Consider the following 20946-nt stretch of genomic DNA (forward strand, 5'->3'; position numbering starts at 1 on the left):
GTTTTTTCGACTTGACCGATGAGTCGAGGGATTAAAAACACTCGAAGCATATAAAGGCAAGAAGAAAAAATGTAAAATTTATTCATCGAATGGGAAAAAGGAGCGAAACTAGATATCGCACTCTGAAGCGTTATTCGAGTTTGTAAACGAAATAATAATTAATCGATTCGATTTTATTTGTATAATAAATAATAGTTAAAATGTAAAAAAAGCCTAATAAATACACGTATAAAAAATATATACAGCAATATTTAAGAATATTTTATAAACATTAGTTAGGAGGAGTTAAAAAATGTATATACGCACGTTTTTCTTAGAACACTCAAAAGCGAACGTAATGTCTCACACGATGTGTTAAACGAACGTTGCGCGACACATTATTCGAAAAGTTTAATAGCTCTATAATAAAACGACGATTCAGATAAATCGCGGGATGCGGTAATAATTCGACAGCGACTATCTATCTAGTTAAAAAAAAAAAAAAAAATAAAATTTCTAAAAAAACGTTCGAAGACAGAGAAAGGTAAACGAAGTTGCGGAATCAACCCGCGAACCATTCTTTTTCTCTCTCTCTTTCTCTTTCGAGCCACGAATGATTAATTGATAGCCATCTATCTTCATTTGGTCCTCGTTAGTGTCGCTTTTTTTCGGTCGAAAAGCGAGCCGCTACCATCGATGGGATGGGCGCTGCGGTAGGCGAGAATCATGAGGAGGAGGAGGGTGGGGGGGAGAGAGGAAATAGAACGAAAAAGAGAAAAGGACGGGGAACGAGAGTCGATCGAGTACCCGCGGCGATTAATCGAGCAAACGAATCGCCATTGCTGTTTCGATTACAACCCCGTTCTTCTCTCCACCTCGTTCCTCATTCCTCTTTTTTTTCTTTTTTCTCTTCTTTCCCTTTTCCATTCTTTTTTTTTCTCTTCTCTTTTCCATATTTACGGGATCGCAGATTCACGGGAAACGCAGATGGAAATTGGAAGGGTATCGAGGTTGGCCGGCGTCGTTCTGGCCCTTATCTCGATCACGACCACGTGGTCCCGGCATGGTTGCTGCGTCGCGGAACTTTACACCGCGTTAGCGGACATGGAGGAGCTGCTGGAGACGGAGGCGGTGCTCATCGACACTCTGAACGGGTACATCAAGGCGCAGGAGGAACGTCTCGCCACTCTGAGAAAGTGAGTGCTCTTTTTTACATTACGAACCACGATTTTTACGATCGCGCGCGTTACCGGATACGCGCTGGCGGCGAGCCAGCGTTTCTCAACCTTCTCCGCGCGCCCCCATCCAATTGACGAACGTTACAAAGTGGTAGAGAGAGAAACAAAATTTCCAAGCGAACGTTAGAGCGAGAAACTGTTGGGACTCTCTACCTGCCTTATCTCACCCGAAGTTTTTTCTACGTTTACCGGAGAGAGAGAGAGATCTCCGTTTAATTTTCGGGGAGAGGAAAAAAGAAAGAAAGAAAGGAAGGAAAAAGGATGGTTTGTTGGTAAAACAGTCAAACACGCGTCGCATAATATATATCGAATACGAGTAAGCCGAGGCCGGCTCGGTTGATAATAACTGAACTGGGATAATCGAAAGATTTAATGGGAGATTGTTAAGCGGTATCGAGAGAGGGATAGGGGAGGGGGGATGCGTGTCCGTAAATTTCCGTTTGAATCCGGACAATTACGCGACGGGGAAGCCAGGGAGAACGAGGTTCGTGCGAGGGATTATCGGTTATTTTTCTCGATTATTCTTAGATATAACTTCACGTTTTTCGCAATCGTTCTCTAACGGTGTTCGATATATCCTGCGAAATATCGCCTCGAGTCTCGAATCATTCTCCTTCTCGCTCTCGCTCACGAATTTCACCACTTTATGAGAAACGAGAGAGGGGCCGCGCGTTATACTTGGCTCGAAACGTACACAGCCGTGGTTAAAACACCTATGAATTTTTCAAAGTGGTGGCGGTTAAGCGAGCGTTGACACGTTATTACGACGTTAGGCAGGAGAAAATGCGGGGAGAGGAAATTCGTATAAAATTCTTTTCTCGCACAGGTGTACGTCGTTGCTCGACACCATTCGTCCTACATTAATATTCTTTTGAGAATAATTACGAACGAATATCAACGATCCAGAACGAATCCTCTCTCTCCCCCCTCCACCTTTGATTAATACAATTTTCCGCTCATCCGAGCGGAGTGAAGGAAGGAGAGGAGAGGAGAGGAGAGGAAATATCGTGGAAAATTCGAATTGGGAATTCGGTATTCGGGCCACGTCCCGCCCGATTTTTTTCGGGGGTCGCGAAAGGACAAAAGGCGGTGATGCAAGAATATAAAAAAGATTTCTCCTTTCGCACTGCCAATAATTCCCCCGATCTTCCTCCTCCTCTCTCGTTTTTATCTTCCCCGGGGTGTGATTTGGCGGGTTGCCCGTCCCGATACCGATGCCTCCTCGGGGCCAGAGCCTTCGAACCGGTGGAAATAAGAGGGCGAGGAAACGTTAAGAAACGTTGGACCGCGCGAGCTCTCTCTCCCTCCCTCCCTCCTTCCCGCTCTCTCTCCGTCTCTGTCTCTCCGTCTCCGTCTCTGTCTGGCTCGTTTCGCTTCGGTGGCGAGGAGCACAGGTGGGGGGACGATTTCGTTTGGCGCGACCGCAATATTTCCGAACCTGTCCCTTCTATTTTTAATCCGGCCACCGTGTAATTACTTTTCGGGGAAATGGATGACGCTATCTTCATCCTGTTCCGTCTCCTCTCCCCCTCCCTCGCTTTCTTCTCTCCTTTCTTTTCCATTTCGCGAAAAGCGAAGAGCAAGGTTGGCGAGGAGAAAGATTATTGGTCGGGTTTCTTTTTTTTTTTTTTCTTTTTGTTTCTTCCTTTTTGGAATTCGTCGCGAGAGAGAGAGAATTAAAATTGTTGGAGCTGAGGAGAGAAAGAGAAGATTTTTTGTTTTTCTCGAATCTTTCGAAAAAATTTTCGATTTATAAAAATTTAAAAAACAATCATTCTTGGAAGAAAATAAAGAAAGAGAATATTTTCCTTTTTTTCTCGAATTTTTCGAAAAGATTCTCGATTTATAGAAATTTAAAAAACAATTGTTCTTGGAAGAAAAAAAAAGAAAGAGAATATTTTTCTCGAATTTTTCAAAAAGATTCTCGATTTATAAAAATTTTAAAAACAATCATTCTTGGAGAAGAAAAAGAAAAAAAAAGAGGATATTTTCCTTTTTTTCTTGAATTTTTCAAAAAGATTCTCGATTTATAGAAATTTAAAAAGTAACCATTCTTGGAATGGAAGAAAAAGAGAGAAAGAGAATATATTTTTTTTTCTTCAAATTTCTTCTTGGAACGGAAGAAAGAGAAGAATAAATAAAAGAATAAATAAAATTATAATTTTTAAAAAATTTTCAATTTTTGCAAAGAACAATTCGAATTACATATATATATATATATATTTTATATAAAATATATAATAATAAAAAATAAAAAATATATAATAATAAAATATATATATATAAAACGTTAAAATTATAATTTTTAAAAAATTTTCGATTTTTGCAAAGAACAATTCGAATTACATATATATATATTTTATATAAAATATATAATAGTAAAAAATAAAAAATATATAATAATAAAATATATATATATATAAAACATTAAAATTATAATTTTTAAAAAATTTTCGATTTTTGCAAAGAAAAATTCGAATTACATATATATATATTTTATGTAAAATATATAATAATAAAAAATAAAAAATATATAATAATAAAATATATATATATATATAAAACGTTAAAATTATAATTTTTAAAAAATTTTCGATTTTTGCAAAGAACAATTCGAATTACATATATATATATATCGCGACGAATGATCGAAGGCGATAAAACGGAGTTGGAGTTTTGGTCGGAAAAGGGGAGTGGAAAATCAGAGACGGCGAGGAAGCTTTTACGATCGCTCGAGGAACGGTACACGCGTGCGTTCGACAGTCATTCAGACTCTCTAATCGCAATCGAGTCACGTGCCAGCCATTCGACGTAACGCTCGCCAAAATTTCCTTCGAATAACGATTGTTACTGTCAGTTACATGGTCGGGGCAGAGAGGAGGAGGGAGGAAAGGGAGAGAGAGAGAGAGAGAGAGAGAGAGAGGCGAGGCGAGGGGGGGAATCGAAATGCCCGCATTAATAACTAGTTATCACAACGGACCTTGCGAAACCCACAACCCAACGTAATGGGCCGAACGTCTCTCCTCGAATAATCCTCGAAACGATGAATTGTTGATCTTCCGGCCAATACCAATAATAATTAATTATCCTCTCCCATGATTTTCGATCTGTAACGGTAAAACGCGTTTTTACCCGTGTTTAGAATGGAAATATATAATTCTTGAGAAAAATCCAACAATTTATCTACTTACGTCGTTCGTTTCTCCTCGAAATTCGATTTCAACGCTTTGAAAACAAACTTTGGATCGTAATTTATATATATCAGATTTATAATATACGCAAAAAGAAAAAAAAAAGAAAAAGAAAAACTTCGAAAAATTATCATATAAATTTCCCGTTAACATTCATTTCCTTAGAATTTCCTTAATATTTAACACCATATCGTCAACGCGATATTAAGAAATTTGAAAATCAAAGACGGGACTACTACGGGTAAGGGGATTAAAACTGGAACGTGAAAGGGCAAATAGCAATAGCAATTTCGTGATCAACGTTTCAAAAACAAATTCTCTCGATTTCTCGAGGATACGTGAACAATTATCCATCTTGACGCATCGCGAATTACGAATTTTAACCGGCGAGAACGGATCGATTTGGCCGGCTTGGAACGCGTCGAAAAACGCCTTATTGCGCGTGGTCGTTTTAAACGAGGTGATTCGAGAATCGTCAAATCGCGATGGTGTCGCGCAGCGAGGATCCGACGCGCGCAAGGAATCCGCCTCGAGCCACTCCAAACACGTGCGTTCTTCGAATCTATGAGGAGAAAGAGAGGGGAAATAGAGAGAGAGAAGATTTGCCGGAGAAACGTAAACATCGAAGCGAGGTATCTCGCCTAATTCTCGTTTCGCTCGTCGTCCTCTTAATATCGCCGCGAAAAATATTTATAATATTTTAGATCAAATTTGATGAATTAAGATGTATAGCTAAATGTTATTATTAGTTTAGAATTTAAAATTGAAATATCTCTTAAGATAATAATTTTTAATATATATATTTTTTTTTTATAGAGAACGAAATTGAATCGTAAGATTCTTTAGGCACTTTCTTAAAAAAGAATTAAGCGAGATATCTCTCGATATCATCACGAAAAATATTTATAATTTTAGATGAATTTTTGAAACTTTGATGAATTAAAATGTATGCCTATAATTAAATTTTATTAATTTAGAATTTAAAATTGAAATATTTTTTAAGCTGATAATTTTTAATATTTTTTTTTTTTTTAGAGAATCTTGTCGATCTTCTTAAGAATCGTTTCATTTTATTTCGTCTTCTCAGTGTCATTTTTGTCACGAAAAATATTTCGACTTTGGAATTTGAATGATGAAGTGTAGTCGACGTTCATCATCTCGAAAAATCAGCTTTGATGAATTAGCACGTATGACTAGAAATTATAAGTTTAGAATTTAAAATTGATTCAGATCTTTTAACCTGATAATTTTTGATATTTCTTTTCTTCTTTTTTATACAGAATCTATCGATCAACGAATCCGTTACGATTCTTCACGCGTCGCTCTTGTCGAATAATTAATGAATAAGGATGCGATATTCGTCCAAAACGTTTATTTTCTACGAGAAGTGATAGCGAGAAAAATGTCGAGGTGTCGAAATCGGGTGAGATATCTTGTACGCGCGATGAATGAGAGCATCAATGTAACAAGCATCTCTCTCTCTCTCTCTCTCTCTCTCTCTCTCTCTCTCTCTATATATATATATATATATATATATATATATATATATATATAGTAAATATGAAAATAAAAAGGTGAAAAATCTTCTGATCAAACGGTTGAAATTTACTTTTTTCCCTTTTTTATTTTTTATTTTTTAATTTTTTTATTCGCTCAGCCAAAAATTAAAATATACATTCTATTTCGAAAAATATTCGAGCGATCGGTCGGATTCGATTTGGAGAATCATCAAGGGAATATTTTATATATATATAGAAAAAAAAAAAAAGATCGCCTTGGCAATTCGCACGTTTTTCAACGAACGAACCGAATAAAAAAATATTTAACCGAGCCTGGAGCAAATTTGCAAATCGGTATACAGTAGATCGAGTATTCCTTTTTTTTCTTTTTTTTTTGTCTTTCATTGGACCGATCAAACGTCAAACGCTTAAAAAAAAGAAGAAAATAAAATAATAGTAATAATAATAATTCGCGGCACACGACGATAAAATTTATTGCCTCCCTCCAAAATTTTCGGAATCGTCCCGAAAAGAAGAAAATGGAGGGAAAAATTCAAAGAACGCGATCGAAAGGTAAGATTCAGATTTCGCATTCTCGCGATAATTAAATTAATTCTATTATTTCCCGGTACGGCTCGACATCACGTTTCTCAACATCAACTCCATTGTCGAGGCTAGCTCGACTCGACAGCTTCTGAGATAATTTAAAATGCCTCTTTTCTCTCTCTCTCTTTTTCTTTCGAATACTTTTCGATACTTCGCATACTTAATACTTTATCTCCCTCTTTTTCGAGATCTCTCTCTTTTCGTAAACTAATTAAGGGGTTGTTGCTAGGTAAAAAGAAAAATTAAAGGGTTAATAATAGAAGCTTTCTTCACCTTTCGCACAGTTCGTTTTTCATTTTTTTTTTTCTTTTCGTTCCCTCGCGTTGAAAATTTAACCGAATCTATTTGCGATACTTCGAATCGATGAGCGATCGATCAAGCCAGGAGGAACTCGACACGTTTCTTTTTAGAGGGAAGATCGAAACGAAGATTTTAGAGTTAAAAACGGATTCTCTTAAAATCCTCCCTCTCTCCCTTCCTCGAACGAGAAGAGAAATCAAGTGGTAGGGAATCTCGAGAGGGAGCAACTTGCGGAAGTTTTCGATTCTCACAAAGAATGAAAAGCGTTTCGCGCGCTTTTATTTGCACCACAGAAACGAGAGAGAAAGAAAGAGAGACAGAGAGGGAGGGAGGAGAGCGTAATTGGAAAATTATGAGCTGGAGAAAATTCCTCTCTCGTTTATATTTTATCCCATCTCATCCTATCCCTATACTTTATCTCTTGACTTACGAATTCATCATTATATTTATAAAATTATCCCGTCCTATAACAACCTCGAGTCACTCTTACTACGTTATTACTACAATTCTTCCTTTCTTCCTTTCTTCCTTATAATATATATATATATATATATATATATATATGAGTTCGAAAATATGATGGAGAGGAAGAGAGAGAGAGAGAGAGAGAGAGAGAGAGAGAGAGAGAGAGAGAGAGAGAGAGAGAGAGAACGACATTGACAGTTGCAATGACAATGACAGTGACAGTGACAGTGACAGTTCCAATGACAGTTACAGTGACAATGACAGTTGCAATGACAGTGACAGTGATAGTGACAGTTCCAATAACAGTGACGGTGTGCGCATGTGACTGTGTGTGTGTGTGCGCGCGCGCGTATGTGGCTGTGTGCTCGCGCGTGTGTGTGTGTGGTAAGAATATATATTTTATTTATTTATTTATTTATCTATTTATTTATGTATATATGTATATATTTGTAAAATTTAAAGTTTATTTGAAATTTTTGAAAATATATATTTTTTTCTATTTATTTATTTATCTATCTATTTATTTATGTATATTTGAAATTTAATTTGAAATTTTATTTTTGATGGTTTTTATTATCGAATGTTGCCAGCAACTATTTCCGATCTACACTACTTTCTATAGTTCCGATGCACGTGTCTATAGTTATGTGTGTGTGTGGAGTGTGTGGAGTATGTGTGGAATGTGTGTGGAATGTGTGTGGAGTGTGTGTGGAATGTGTGTGGAGTGTATATGGAGTGTGTGTGGAGTGTGTGTGGAATGTGTGTGGAGTGTGTGTGGAGTGTGTGTGGAATATGTGTGGAGTGTGTATGCAGTGTGTGTGGAGTGTGTGTGGAGTGTGTGGAGTGTATGTGGAGTGTGTGTGGAATATGTGTGGAGTGTGTGTAAAATGTGTGGAGTGTGTGTAGAGTGTGTGTGGAGTGTGTGGAATGTATGCGGAGTGTGTGTGGAATGTGTGTGGAGTGTGTGTGTGTGTGATTATACGTGCGTGCGTGCGCATGTGTGCGCGCGCGCGTGTGTGTGATAAGAATATATATTTTATTTATTTATTTATTTATCTATCTATTTATTTATGCATATATATATATTGTTGTAAAATTTAAAGTTCATTTGAAATTTTTGAAAATATATCTTTTTCTATTTATTTATTTATCTATCTATTTATTTATGTATATTTGAAATTTAATTTGAAATTTTATTTTTGATGATTTTTTTTATCGAATGTTGCCAGCAACTATTTCATAATTGGTGGACCTATTTGTTTTTCATTGATACATATATTTCAAATGTTTTGTAAATAGGTACGCGCAATTAAATACGTATAATTAAATATATTCATATATTACAACTAAATTCAGTATATTTTTATTTACTGTCCAGTCAAATATATATATATATATATATATATATAAAGAGAGAGAGAAAAAAAGAAAAAAAAAAGTCGAAATTTGGTTAGAAGTTCGTTCGAAAAAAATTCCATCTCCTCTCCTCATTTTTCGCAAAAAGAAAAGAAAAGAAAAGAAAGAAAAACAAACAAATCGATACGGCAAGAAAACTTGAAAACTCGTTTTCAAAAAACTTTCTTAAATTCGGTTTTAAATTCGAAAGTATATCAAAGAAAAAAAAAAGAAAAGTTACGAATCTTAAAAATTTCTCGATTTGAGAAACGCTTTCTCTTTTTCCACGATTCCCAAAATTTTCCTCGCGTTGAAAAGAACGGTTTGTCCTACGATGAATTTACATTTAAACGTGTACGTGTTGTTTCTTTGATGCAATCAACCCAAACGACGCACAGTGGTTCGAAAGACGGGAAGAAAATTATTCTTTTTTCCGACTTCGAGCTTGAAGATATATACAGAACATAGAAATGATAAATTAGGAATGTTAAATAACAAAGGAATATTATTATTGCTTACTCCCCCAAAATAAATAATAATAAATAAACAATGACATAAATGCACACACATCATAATACAAGATAAATTAAAATTAATCCATAAAAATATATCAATGGCCTATATCAAAGAATCTGTTTAAACGCACGTATACAAAAATTAATTCCAACAAAATTTTACTTTACCAATGAAAAATCGTCGACAAATCAAATTGCTCCAAGTTTAAAATTAATTTACGAAAAAAAAAAAAACTTATCGATAACGCACAACGATTTAAATTAAAAAAAATTCCGAGATATCACCAAATCCGTTATAAAATATTTCTCAACCGTTAAAACAATATCGATTAATCCTCTGAATAATCCGAAATATAATTTCGTCCACTTTCAATGCGTTGCTCGAACCACTGTCGCGCGTCCTTTCGTTTCGAGAACAAGCGTCCGAAAGAAGGAACGGCACGAAAGAGTCCCCTCTCCTCCCCTCTCCCCTCCCTCCATCCCTATCCCCTCCTTTATCCATCCATCCGTCCACGAATCAAGTCGACGGTTGACGAAGTCGGTGGTGGGGGGTCGATGAAGATCTCGCCAAGGTTCGAGCGAGCGAAAGATAGCAGTGGAGAGGTTAGGTTACGATATTAGCGTGCAAAGTCGGACGCTTCCGATCGTTGGGCCAAGTCACGCGTGAAACTTTCCAACACGAAATTCCGATCGGAACTCGGACCGGTTTGGCTGGATATTAAAGCGGGGAACGCGTCGTTCCCCGCAACTTTCCAAGGAATCTGTTCCATCCGTGGCCCTCCCCGGAACTCCAACACCTCGCACGCCTCTCGTTGCTTCCGCTCCAACTCTCTCTCTATGTATATATATATATATATATATTATATATATGGGATTTGTTCTGACAAATTTCTTACCGTATTGAAAGTATCGAAGTGGAATATGATCTGTGTATCGGAAAGGTTTTTTCGACGCGAGATCACGTTGTTTAAGGTTAATTTAATCGCACGTGAAATGTTACACGTCCATATCTCGTTATTCTCTATTTTTTCCAAAGTATAGCAAGGCGAGCTCGAGGTGCCTTTTTTTATTTCGCTCGCGGATTTTATTAACGCTAGATTATCCGGGCACATTAAAATGCAATTTTTTTTTGTAAATTATTTATTCAAAATCTATCTCGATTTTTTTTTAATTAGAGCATTAAATATTTTTTATTTTCTCGAATCGTTACGAAATGAAAGAAAGGAGAATAAATATCGAGACTTTGATGATAATATTCCATGATAAAAAAAGAAAAAAAGATATTTTTATATAAATTCGATCGAGAAGAAAATCGAGTATTATTCGTCTCGATAATTTATAATCTAATTATAGAACATTCCTCCATCTTGCTTGTCCAGATTAAAGATATTGAAAGGATATCAGACTATTAAACGTTGGAAAAATAAATATTATAGTGAATCGAATTTTTAATCGTTTTTTAATTTTTATTGAGCGATAAAACAATACAGGAAAAACTGCTTATCTATCGATAAAACGTAACGAGAAAAATTTTCATTGCCACAGCATTGTAATTATTCTGGTAAAAATCTAGTGACGAGGAGTTCGATAACATTGCATAAATTATACTACCTAGATTTCCAAAAAAATTTTTCATACCACTTTCATTTATCACTGAGTGATATGAGAAATTAATATCTTCCTTTTTTTTTTTCCAATTCCGTCCTGATTGTGTTATCCGTTTCATCGACTATTCGTTTCGAAATTGATAGAGCAATTCCTGGGCGAAGCTAAATTGTTACTCGAAAAGGGGAAAATTCAATTTCCACTTGGGCCCAAAACTGGCTGCCTCGAATAACTGTACATTAAGTGGACAAAATTCATTTTCAAATGTAAATAAAGGAATAATTGTAATGTGTAACAATTTAAAATTTTAAATCTTCTTTTCAAACGTTTATGGGTTAAAAAAAATATGCGTCTGTTTTAATTTAATCAATCAATTGATTTTATAACAAATTATCGATAAGTTTTTCTCTTTTTGTAAATTAATTTTAAACTTACGGTAATGATTTGTCGTTCCGAAAGCAGAGACTTTCCACTTCTTTTCATATTCCGCCATATTTGATTTGCAAAACTTTGCAGAACTGTATTAACGATATATATGGGCACAACTGAACAATTCGCCACCTGGCGGATCCTTTAATCCAATCATTTATATCCATTTATATCAATTTTAACCTATTTTATATTATAATATATGTAACAATATTTCTATAATTTTAGTTGGCAATTTTTTTTATTCCTTTCGATGTTTGAACGATCGTACAATCCTCTCACATTTGCTTTTTTCATTTTATAATTTCCAGTTTAATTCCGTATCTAATCCAAATTCAACGTTTTTGCAATATTTGTTATATATTTAGTCGCATATTTATATATATATACATTTTTAATAAAACGATAAACAAAAAAAACAATATCATTTTCTAAAAAAATTAAACTCTCGAATATCTTTCGAAATGAACGTTAATCTTTTCTTAAAACCTCCCCCCCTCCCCCTCCAACTCTCCCTCTCCGCATTACAACTATACGCGAAACGAGAAGCGATCAGACGTGCCGCCATTTTTATTCCATCTCCGTCGCTTATAATCGGCAACGTTCGAGAGCACGTGACACCGATGTACGATGCCTCCTCGAAAGGGAATACGTATCGTACATGTACCTCTCTCAACGTAAAACAATCCGCGCATTTTCGTCCCGATATCCGATGGGAAAGAGGGAGAGAAGGGGAGGGGGAGGAGAGAGAGGATATAAAACGCGAAGATATCATCCTCTATCTGACATCGCGCACGACGCGTCGGTAAAAATTCCTGCTCGCTTCGCGGATGAATAATATCGTGCCTCCATCCACCAACGCTTCTCCGTTTCAGTGGGAGGAAACGTTTTCTCGAATCCTCGATCCTCCGTGTTTCAAAGCCGGACCAGTATTCTCGGATTCACTTTGGAAAAGGAAAAAAAAAGACGCGTGATCTCTGGGAGACAAGGAGGGAGGGGATAGATTTAAACGATGCTACGCACTCGAGATACACCTGAGAGACGTCTGTATTCGGGCCATCTCGACGATGCGATGGCCCCGTTTCCTGTGTGATTATCGATTATATCGAGGTCGAAAAGTGGGGAGGGGGGGGGAGAGGGGGAGAGGTAGGGAATGTTCGAGGCTCGATTGAACGCTCGTCTTCGTTATTAACGGGCTTCGGCCCGGTGGATAATACCGGAGGATACAGAAGAGAAACCCTGGTTCCACATTTCCACATTTTCTTGGCTTTTTTTTAACTTTCCCTCGAAAATCAACGTATAATTTGAGAAACGAAATGAATCGAGAAACTATATATATATGTATGTATTGGATTGTGCAAATAACGTAACTTTTCACCGAATTCGAATTACTTTACCGTTCGTGGCGCCATCCGCAAAGGAAACTGATCCGCAAGCGTTTGTATATAATTCTTTTCAAGCAGGATAATGCTGATCGAGCCTGGGCTCCACGTTGACACTTCAGCCACGGCGAGTCGTTTCTAAATATTCCAAATATTCAGCCTGTACTGTATATCTGTTCGATCTTTCGAACAGTTTTATCCGTTTCTTCCACCCTTCTCGACCGTTAAAATCGTGAAACGAAACAAACGAAGTTAAATTGACGTATTGCGCGTACAAAGTTCCTCTTTCTTTCTACGATCGTAATTTCTCACTGAATTCGAATTACTTTTTACCGTTGGTGGCGCCATCTGAAAGAGCGTTCTTTTGTTTTCAAGAAGAGTCGCGACGAGCGCTCTAATAGTTTCCAGTTCTACAATTTCGAGCAACACACGGCGTGCGAGAAGCGTCGCTCGCGTCGCTGTTTACTTTTTGCCTTCCATCTTGACAGATCGGTTGACCAAGCTACTGAAATGTGCGCGCTACTGAGAAAGAACGCTGTGTCTTACGAAAAGTGCGAAAGTTCGTAGCAAAGATTCAAATTATTTCTTATATAACCACGCTTCCTGACAAATTGAAAACGCGAATCGTGCGATTAAACGTGAATAGCGAGGAGAAGGATCGGGTTTACGTATCGGATTTCCATAATTATTACATCGGAATTCGAATCGAAAGGCGATTAACGAGGGTACAAAAGGAGCAAAAGCAGAGTTATCGTTTCGCTGAACAAAGAGGACGATCGATCCCCCCCTCCCCCTGGTTGTGTGTAATGATTATTGCATTACCGAATTACAGAGTGGAATTAAAAGGGAGGAGGGGAGGGGGAAGAGGCAGGAGGAGGAGCATTCGTTGGAAGGAAGGATGATCGATTCGGGGCACGAAATTTATTTCGGGCGCGACTCGACAAATTTTGCGCCGGCCAAATTTTCCGGCCGCGTTTCCGCGGCGGAAGTGGTGGCGGCGCGGCGGTGTTGGCGCGAATTTAATTGAATTGTTGGCCGTTCGCAAAATTGCGGTCGCCCGTTTCGCTAGATCGGTTACAAACTATCCGGACAGAGCGCTTGATTCCATTCAATTTTCTATATGGACCGATGAATAACCGAATTTTTTCCCTTTTTTTTTCTTTCTTTTTTTAAAACAACCCTTCCGCGTCGCCATTTGTCACCCGCCCGCCGCGATCCCAAGGATTGATAAACGGGGCGATTTGTCCTCTGAAAAAAAAAAAAAAAAAAAAAAGATAAAGTTGAAATTGTTTCATCCTGTAATTGTGAACGAAGCGAAATCCGGTAAATTGGCCAGGAATCTGTGAACGGAGAGGAGGAGAGAGGTAAGAAAAAAAAAAGAACCAGTGAAAATTCATCGTCGATCGTTTCCAACGAATCTAAAGAAAGAAATCGACGCGTGGAAAGGAAAAGAAAAAATTCGAGTGAAGTGAAAATAAATAAAATGTAAATTTATCCGAATGCGAATTGCGCCTCTGTTTACAAAACATTTGAAGTGTATCGAATAGCAACTATGAAATAATGGTTGCTGCTGACAACATTCAATAATAAAATTATAAATAAAATTTCAGTGTATTTTAAATTTTATTCACAGTATATTAATAATCAAAAAATCGGTGAAAAATCGATAAAATTCGTCGTTGGATCATAAACGATCGATCCAATCCCCTAAAAAAATATATTCTTTTTTTTTTAATTTTCAAGGATGGAAGGACAATCACGAAGAGTGAAAAACCGAAAAAAATTCGAATTTTTTCTAAATTCGCAAAAGTAAAAATCATCGATCATAAGCGATCGATCCATTTCCCTAAAAAACCTATTCCTCTTTTTAAATTCACAAAATTCACAAAAAGATTTGAGAAAAATTCTAATTTCTCGACAAGCGATGGAAAAGAAAGGAAAAAATTCGTCGTCATAAGCAATCCTTCCAACCACCCCTTTAAATTCTTTAAATTCGAAAAAATCACGAAGCGATGGAAAATCGAACGAATTCGAACTCGAAGAATCCAACCGAAAGCGAAAATATTACCATTTTATGCATTCCGCGAATTTCGTTGGAGAGAACCTGAAGAAAACCGTTTCGAACGCGTTTAACCGAAGGTCGATAAAATCGTCGAAATCGATTGCGCGAAATCGTCGAAAATTTCGAAAACCGAATGGCAACCGCAAGTTGAAACAAATTCCATTACCTGATATTCAGGATTATATTGGAACAGTGAGTTGAAAGGCTAAAGTAACGATAGAACGATAAAGATTTATTAAAGTCATCAAGCTTTTGATATTTTTGATAATGATATTTGTGATTCGAATATAATCTTTGTCTATTTTTGCCTATTTTAAGTTGTAATGAATGCCCTTATTTTGTTCTTATTTATTGGATAAATAATTTAATAAACGAAATTTTTCGTACACCTTTCGAATTTTTCAAAGATATCATTGTTTAAAATAAGTAGAATTTATTAAAAATTAAGATGTATGAATGATTAATAGAAGAAAATAGATTATAGGATCACCCTGTATATCGAAGCGATGTGTATGAATTTGTTGCTCTTTTCTTTCTTCTTTTTTTTTTTTATATACATGTAACAGTCGGAATGTTTGTTTTAACGATGCTCGTGGTGGTTTTCCAACGATCGAAATGGCGCGTGAAATTAGTTTAACTCGTTAACGCTTTATCGACTCCGGTGGGAATCAGTTTATTGGGTTTTTGCTCCTTGATTTTTCCAACCCTTCGCTGGAGAGGAAATTTCGATCAATCGGATAGGTTTCTACCTATACCTATCTCTTAAATGGAATATCGTTTCGAACGAAACCGAAAGGGGGATTAGTTCCACTTTAACTTTATGTGAAATATATTAAACTCCTCGAAAAAGTAATTTTTTTAATGACCGCCTCCCTCGTGAAAAGGTGAAAAGGAAGATTTGCATTTAAACTTTCGAGGAGCCCCTCCGTCGATATCGTTAAATATAAATTTATAAATAAGAAGGATAACGATTGATAAATTTTTCGATAACGGATGAAGCGATCACGCGTAGATTATTGCAAAAAATAAATGGAGAAAAAATATAATACCCACTTAACAGTCAACGAAATTATCGTAGTAGATCAACTGCGAGTGAAAAATATCCAAAATATATCATTTTACGTAAACTAAATTATCTCCGTTCTTTGAACGCGTCAGAAACGAATATTAGAAATATTAAACTCGTTCCAACGTGATATTCACGTCTCATCCCAGAAGAATACTTTTAAATTTTCGTCGAATTTTTAAAACTCATCCACTCTCTAAGCACATTAAAATCCAATAATAGAAATAAACTCGTCCCAACGTGACATTTTTATTAATACATTTTAAAACATAACCTCGAATCAAACACCAGATTAGAAATACTAAACTAATTCCAACATAATATCCTCGTCTCAAAAAGAAGAATATTTTTAAATTTTCGTCGAATTTTTAAAACACATCCACTCTCTAACCGCATTAAAATCAAACGATAGAAATAAACTCGTCCCAATAATATCATCGTAATATTTTTATTAATCGTCGTACATTTTAAAACATAACCTCACGTTACAAACACCGAGATCAGAAATACTACACTCATCCCAATCTACCCATGAATCGTCTCTCATCCCATACATACGTACAAGAAAAAGAATACCTTTGAATTTTAATTCCAACTCTCCAATCAATCCCATCGTACACGCACCGTTCTATCTATAACCTATAACTCGACCGGCATACGATCCAAGCGACGAGTTATCCTCCGAGCCGCGTCAAAAACCAGCCACTCGTGTCTCGCTTTAAACGCGAGAGGTTGGGCTCTGAAACAGCCCCAACATCTCGGCGGCGAATTACCGTGATCCACGTCTTGCTCGTTAAGGTAACTCGTCAACAGGATAATTTTATCGGGGCACACGGCGTGGGTGGCAACGACACGCTGACACGCGTCGCGCAGACAATATCTCTAAGCAAGTAGAATCGAGTAGACGGCGCTGCGAGGAGCAAGAGGAAGAGGGGGAAGGGGGGAAAGGAGCAGAAGGCGGACGGAGGAGGTGGAAGGGGGGAATTGGCGACGAGAGTTCAACCACGGTCAACCACAATCGAGCGGGCGTGCGTTAACGGATGCACACCGATCCATCGCTGCGCGCGCGTGTACACACACGTGGAACGCGTGCCTGCCGGTGTTTCTCGCGACAATGGCAGGGATACGTTGCGTACGTATGTATGCATATATATTATATAATATATATATATATATATATATATCAACGGCTGTGGCTGTCATCGGCGTATCTACCTCGGCCAATATCAGCGCGGCATTAACCCTGGCAATAGGTCGCTGTCTGATAAAATTATCCCTCGCATCCAATGGGGTAATTAACCGACGATTAATCTTGGTCTTAGAGGGAGAGGGGGAGGAGGTTCCTTCGTGGAGCGCGAATAATTTCACCGAGGCTTGGATTCCTCGCTCGAGGCAAGGAATGCCAGGGTATTAAGTGGATCGCCTTCTAGATAAACGTCCTTAAACGTTGTTTATAATACGCGTGCGCGTGTGTAAGACGTGTAAATAGATGGCAGGACTTTAAATTTCTTCAAAGTGTTCTTATTATTACTTCTACCTTTCATTTCGGTTTCTTTTTTTTTTTGTTTTGTTTTTGTTTATTTTTCTCAACGTTGAGAATAATTCTTCTCGATTCTTGGGAATATTAAATCGAATATTAAACCGTGCCCTAATTCTTTCTCCGTCGGTAATAGATAGTAATAGATACTTTTTTTTTTTTTTTTTGGAAATTTCGTACAACAAAATCGGAAGCGTGAAGAAGAGGAGAGGAGGAAAAACTTTTCCGAAACTTTTTCGCCATTAACGATCCCGTAACGATCTTCTACTCCAGTTTTCGCAGTTTCGTCGAGAAAGTTGGGTGAAAAGAGGGCTTTATCCAATTTTTGCAGGCCACCTATCGGGCGGGCAGGGGCCAGGAAAAATTTCAATTAACGGGGAAATTGCTCTAGGCGGCGGGTCCCGGCACGCTGTATCGCGATAAGCGCGATGCAATTAGGAAAAAGTTGGTTGGGCAAGGCCGGAAGTCGATCTCGTTCGACGAGAAAGAGGGGCGAGTGATTGCGCGTGTTTTCGCGAAAGAAACACGTGCTAATTGGCTTTGCTCGGGAATAGATAAAAATCGAATTTAACGAAGCGAGCCAAGACAAAAGATCTAACAACACGGCTGTTCAATTATCAAATTTTTGAAAAAAAAAATAAACGAAAAATTACGCATTGATTTATGAAAAGGACACTAATTAACCGATATAATATGAATCTTATCGAAAGATGGACCTATTTATACCCGGCCGACAATTTCGAATCGAGAAGCGTGAAACGGCACTTGATCACAGAGCGGCGAAAAAGCAGCTGGAAACAGCGAGCAGCGACCGAGTTAACGAGGAAAGTTACCCGCGATTGCAGCGCCGCGATTCTCAAAATTGTTACGTTATAATCGACTTCCGGTGGCGACGATCCATCCATTTGGCGTTGGCCAAACGGTCGGAAAACGTCGAGACAACGAGCCACCAGAAAATTATCGTCCCGATCTACAGCGACAGCCTCGCAAATGGAGCCATATTGCGAGTCCCCACCAAGATGGCCGCCCGTCGTGCACCGTGTTCCGTGCACAGCCGATACATCGAAGAGAGAGAGAGAGAGAAGAAACCGATATTTATACCGAGGAGCAATCGTCCGTGAAAATCGAGTAGATTGTTTTTAAAATGAAAATTGCCCGGTTATGGATGTTGATCGTGATCTTTTTTACGAGTCGAGCGAAAATCTTGGCGGTTTATTTCATGTATGAAGTGAAATTAGTGGTGAATTTTCGAAGTTGGAGAATTTTCGACGATTGAGATTCAGAGAACAGGTAGATTCCTTCCTTTTTTTTTTCCAGATAACGTACGAGCGTAGCTCGCGAATAATGCGTATTAATATCGCAATATTTTTCACCATCGATACACCGGCATTACCGACCGAGAATCGAGAAGCCTGTTGTCATCCCCTCCCTCTTCGAACACACGCGCCATTTGATACTCGTGCCTTTTGTTCAAAGTATACGCTACACGTTCGGATATGCGGCGATGATCCGAGTAATATCCTTGGAGGAGAGATCGCATAGTAATACGTCTTTAGCGTATTGATCGTCGCGTAATTCCGGATATCGCCGAGACACCGCGGTAATATGTGATCACAACCGAGTTAATCTGTCGGTGAATCTGTCGACAGTGGTGGTGCGCTGTTTGCTCGACGATCACAATTAATTGTTTCGCGCACGCTGTCCTCGACATCCACGATTGAATTGATATATCGTTGGATCGCTAAGAGTAATACAATTTTCTTTTTTTTTCAATTTCTAATTCGCGCGAAATGAATCGATGGATAAATTGCAGGATGAAGTGAAATTATCATTTACCCGACGGTAAAAAAGGAGCAAACGTAGTACTCGTGGATAAATTCCAAGCGCTGGCTGTCATCCCACTCTCTCTCGTCGAGACAGAGTGAGAGAGAGGGAGAGAGCAAGAATATCGCTGGAATTCCTCCGATGCCCGAGGCGATATAACCCCCTTGTTAGAAGGAAATTGAGTTTAACTACGAGCTGCTCATTCGCTCGTTCCCCCTCCTCCTCCTCCTTCCTACCTTCTTTTTATCGCGCGTCAAGTCATCGAATCCGCGTATTTCCAGAAATAACGCTTGTTTCGATCGGGGGTACGGCAACAACGAGAGGAACAAGGAAAGAAGGAACAACTCGTCTTTCTAAGCGTTCTAGTCGTATATATTCGCTCCGTAACCGATACTCGTAAAAATTTATTTCTTTACACGGGATATTATAAATTATTGACAAAAAGGTAAAAAAAGTACGCTATCTTTTTTTTGCGTTTTTTCTTTTAATTTCGCCCATCTCTCTATTCATTTTTTTCCCCTCCCACTTTTTTCTCGATCGATTGGTTAGGAAAATCGAAAGAAACGCGAGGCGAGGTGAAAACGAAAAAAAATAAAAACTGATCGAAACAGAACGAACCAAAAAATTCGTACGGGAAAAGGAGAGAGAGAAAAAAAAAAAGAAGAAAGGAAATATTAAACAAGACAGGTCCAGACAAGATTAAAAAAAAAACCAACTCGACAATCTCGTCACGAACGTGCAATAAACCAATAATATGAATGCATGCAATTATACGTAACCAAACTAATAATAATAATAATAATAATAATAAACAACAACAAGAAACATTAAATTCCAACACGTCAAAGATCTTCTTCAATTTTACTTTATTTATTTATTCATTTTTCTCCGAACAAAAAAATATCCGTTGGAGAAGGATTGGATAAAAATTGTTTTCACAAATCTTTTTTTTTTTTCTTTCTTTTTTTCCGTTTTTTTTTTTTCTCTCTTCTTTTTCTTTTTTTTTTTTTTTCTTTTTTCTTTTTTCCCTTAATTATAAGACGACCCGGTCGCAATGCTCTCTCTCTCTTTTTCGTCAGAGTGGTCCTTAATTACGGGAATAAAAGCGGACGAGGCGGGCGGCTTTGTCCGCGGCCGCCATTCACGCGAACGCGTGAAACAGAAGCGGCGCGCTTTTCAAAAGGAACCCGCGAACCGCTTTTCGCTCTTTTCGCCACCCTTTTCAGCCGTTCGAGGGTCGTCGGTGACCACAGTTTGACTCTTTCCAACTCAGCCAGACAAACTACTCACTGCTCGTCCAGAAACGAGTCCCTTTTTATACCCCGAGGTATTCGCATACACAGTTCCGTTTCACCAAATCACCAAACGCTTGCGCGAAATTACGAAGGAGTGGGGGGGGGGGGGGGGGGGATATAAATGCACGTGATCGAAATCTTTCTCGCGGAGGCAATGCAACAACGTGAATTCCAATTTATTTCGAATCAAAGTATCGTCAAGTATTTGGTGACTTTTCATTGTTAAAAAAAAAATATTTATATATATATATATATGTATATACATATATATATATGATATATTCGTATAAATAGATATATTTCGTTGAAAAAAAGAAATCGAAAATGATACGGATAAAAAATCGTTTAATTTCGATTCACTTTACTATTCGATAAGCATAGATTTTTTTTTTTGGATTTTCTTTTTTTCTTTCTTTTTTTTTTTTTTTTTTTTTTTTTAATAAAAGGAAGCGAATTTTACAATTTAATAAGGGCAGCGTCAATGCTTCTCTCTCGTCGCGATATATATATATATATATATATATATATATATATTTCAAGGGTGATTAAAAAGGGGGA

At 37.6% G+C, this 20946-nt stretch overlaps 1 protein-coding gene and 1 long non-coding RNA gene across 10 annotated transcripts in view; one reads left to right on the top strand and one right to left on the bottom strand.

Moving 5' to 3' along the window:
* LOC408862 (prolyl 4-hydroxylase subunit alpha-2) overlaps positions 1-20946 on the top strand; it is a 323379-nt gene that overhangs the window by 273984 nt on the left and 28449 nt on the right. For 8 of the 9 annotated variants that reach the window (XM_016912182.2, XM_026440566.1, XM_026440563.1 and 5 more), the window contains one exon: positions 950-1175. In XM_016912182.2, the coding sequence (XP_016767671.2) occupies positions 950-1175 (226 nt within the window). Of the gene's footprint in view, positions 1-941; positions 1176-20946 lie in introns of all 9 variants that reach the window. The other variant, XM_026440565.1, reaches the window with a different exon arrangement.
* LOC113218761 lies at positions 12214-20687 on the bottom strand. The gene is made up of 2 exons (XR_003304640.1): positions 16309-20687; positions 12214-13852 (listed from the first exon to the last, which is right to left on the bottom strand). It is a non-coding gene; the product is annotated as an uncharacterized LOC113218761 (long non-coding RNA).

This window comes from Apis mellifera, linkage group LG5 (assembly GCF_003254395.2).
Source record: "Apis mellifera strain DH4 linkage group LG5, Amel_HAv3.1, whole genome shotgun sequence".
NCBI classification, from domain to species: domain Eukaryota; kingdom Metazoa; phylum Arthropoda; class Insecta; order Hymenoptera; family Apidae; genus Apis; species Apis mellifera.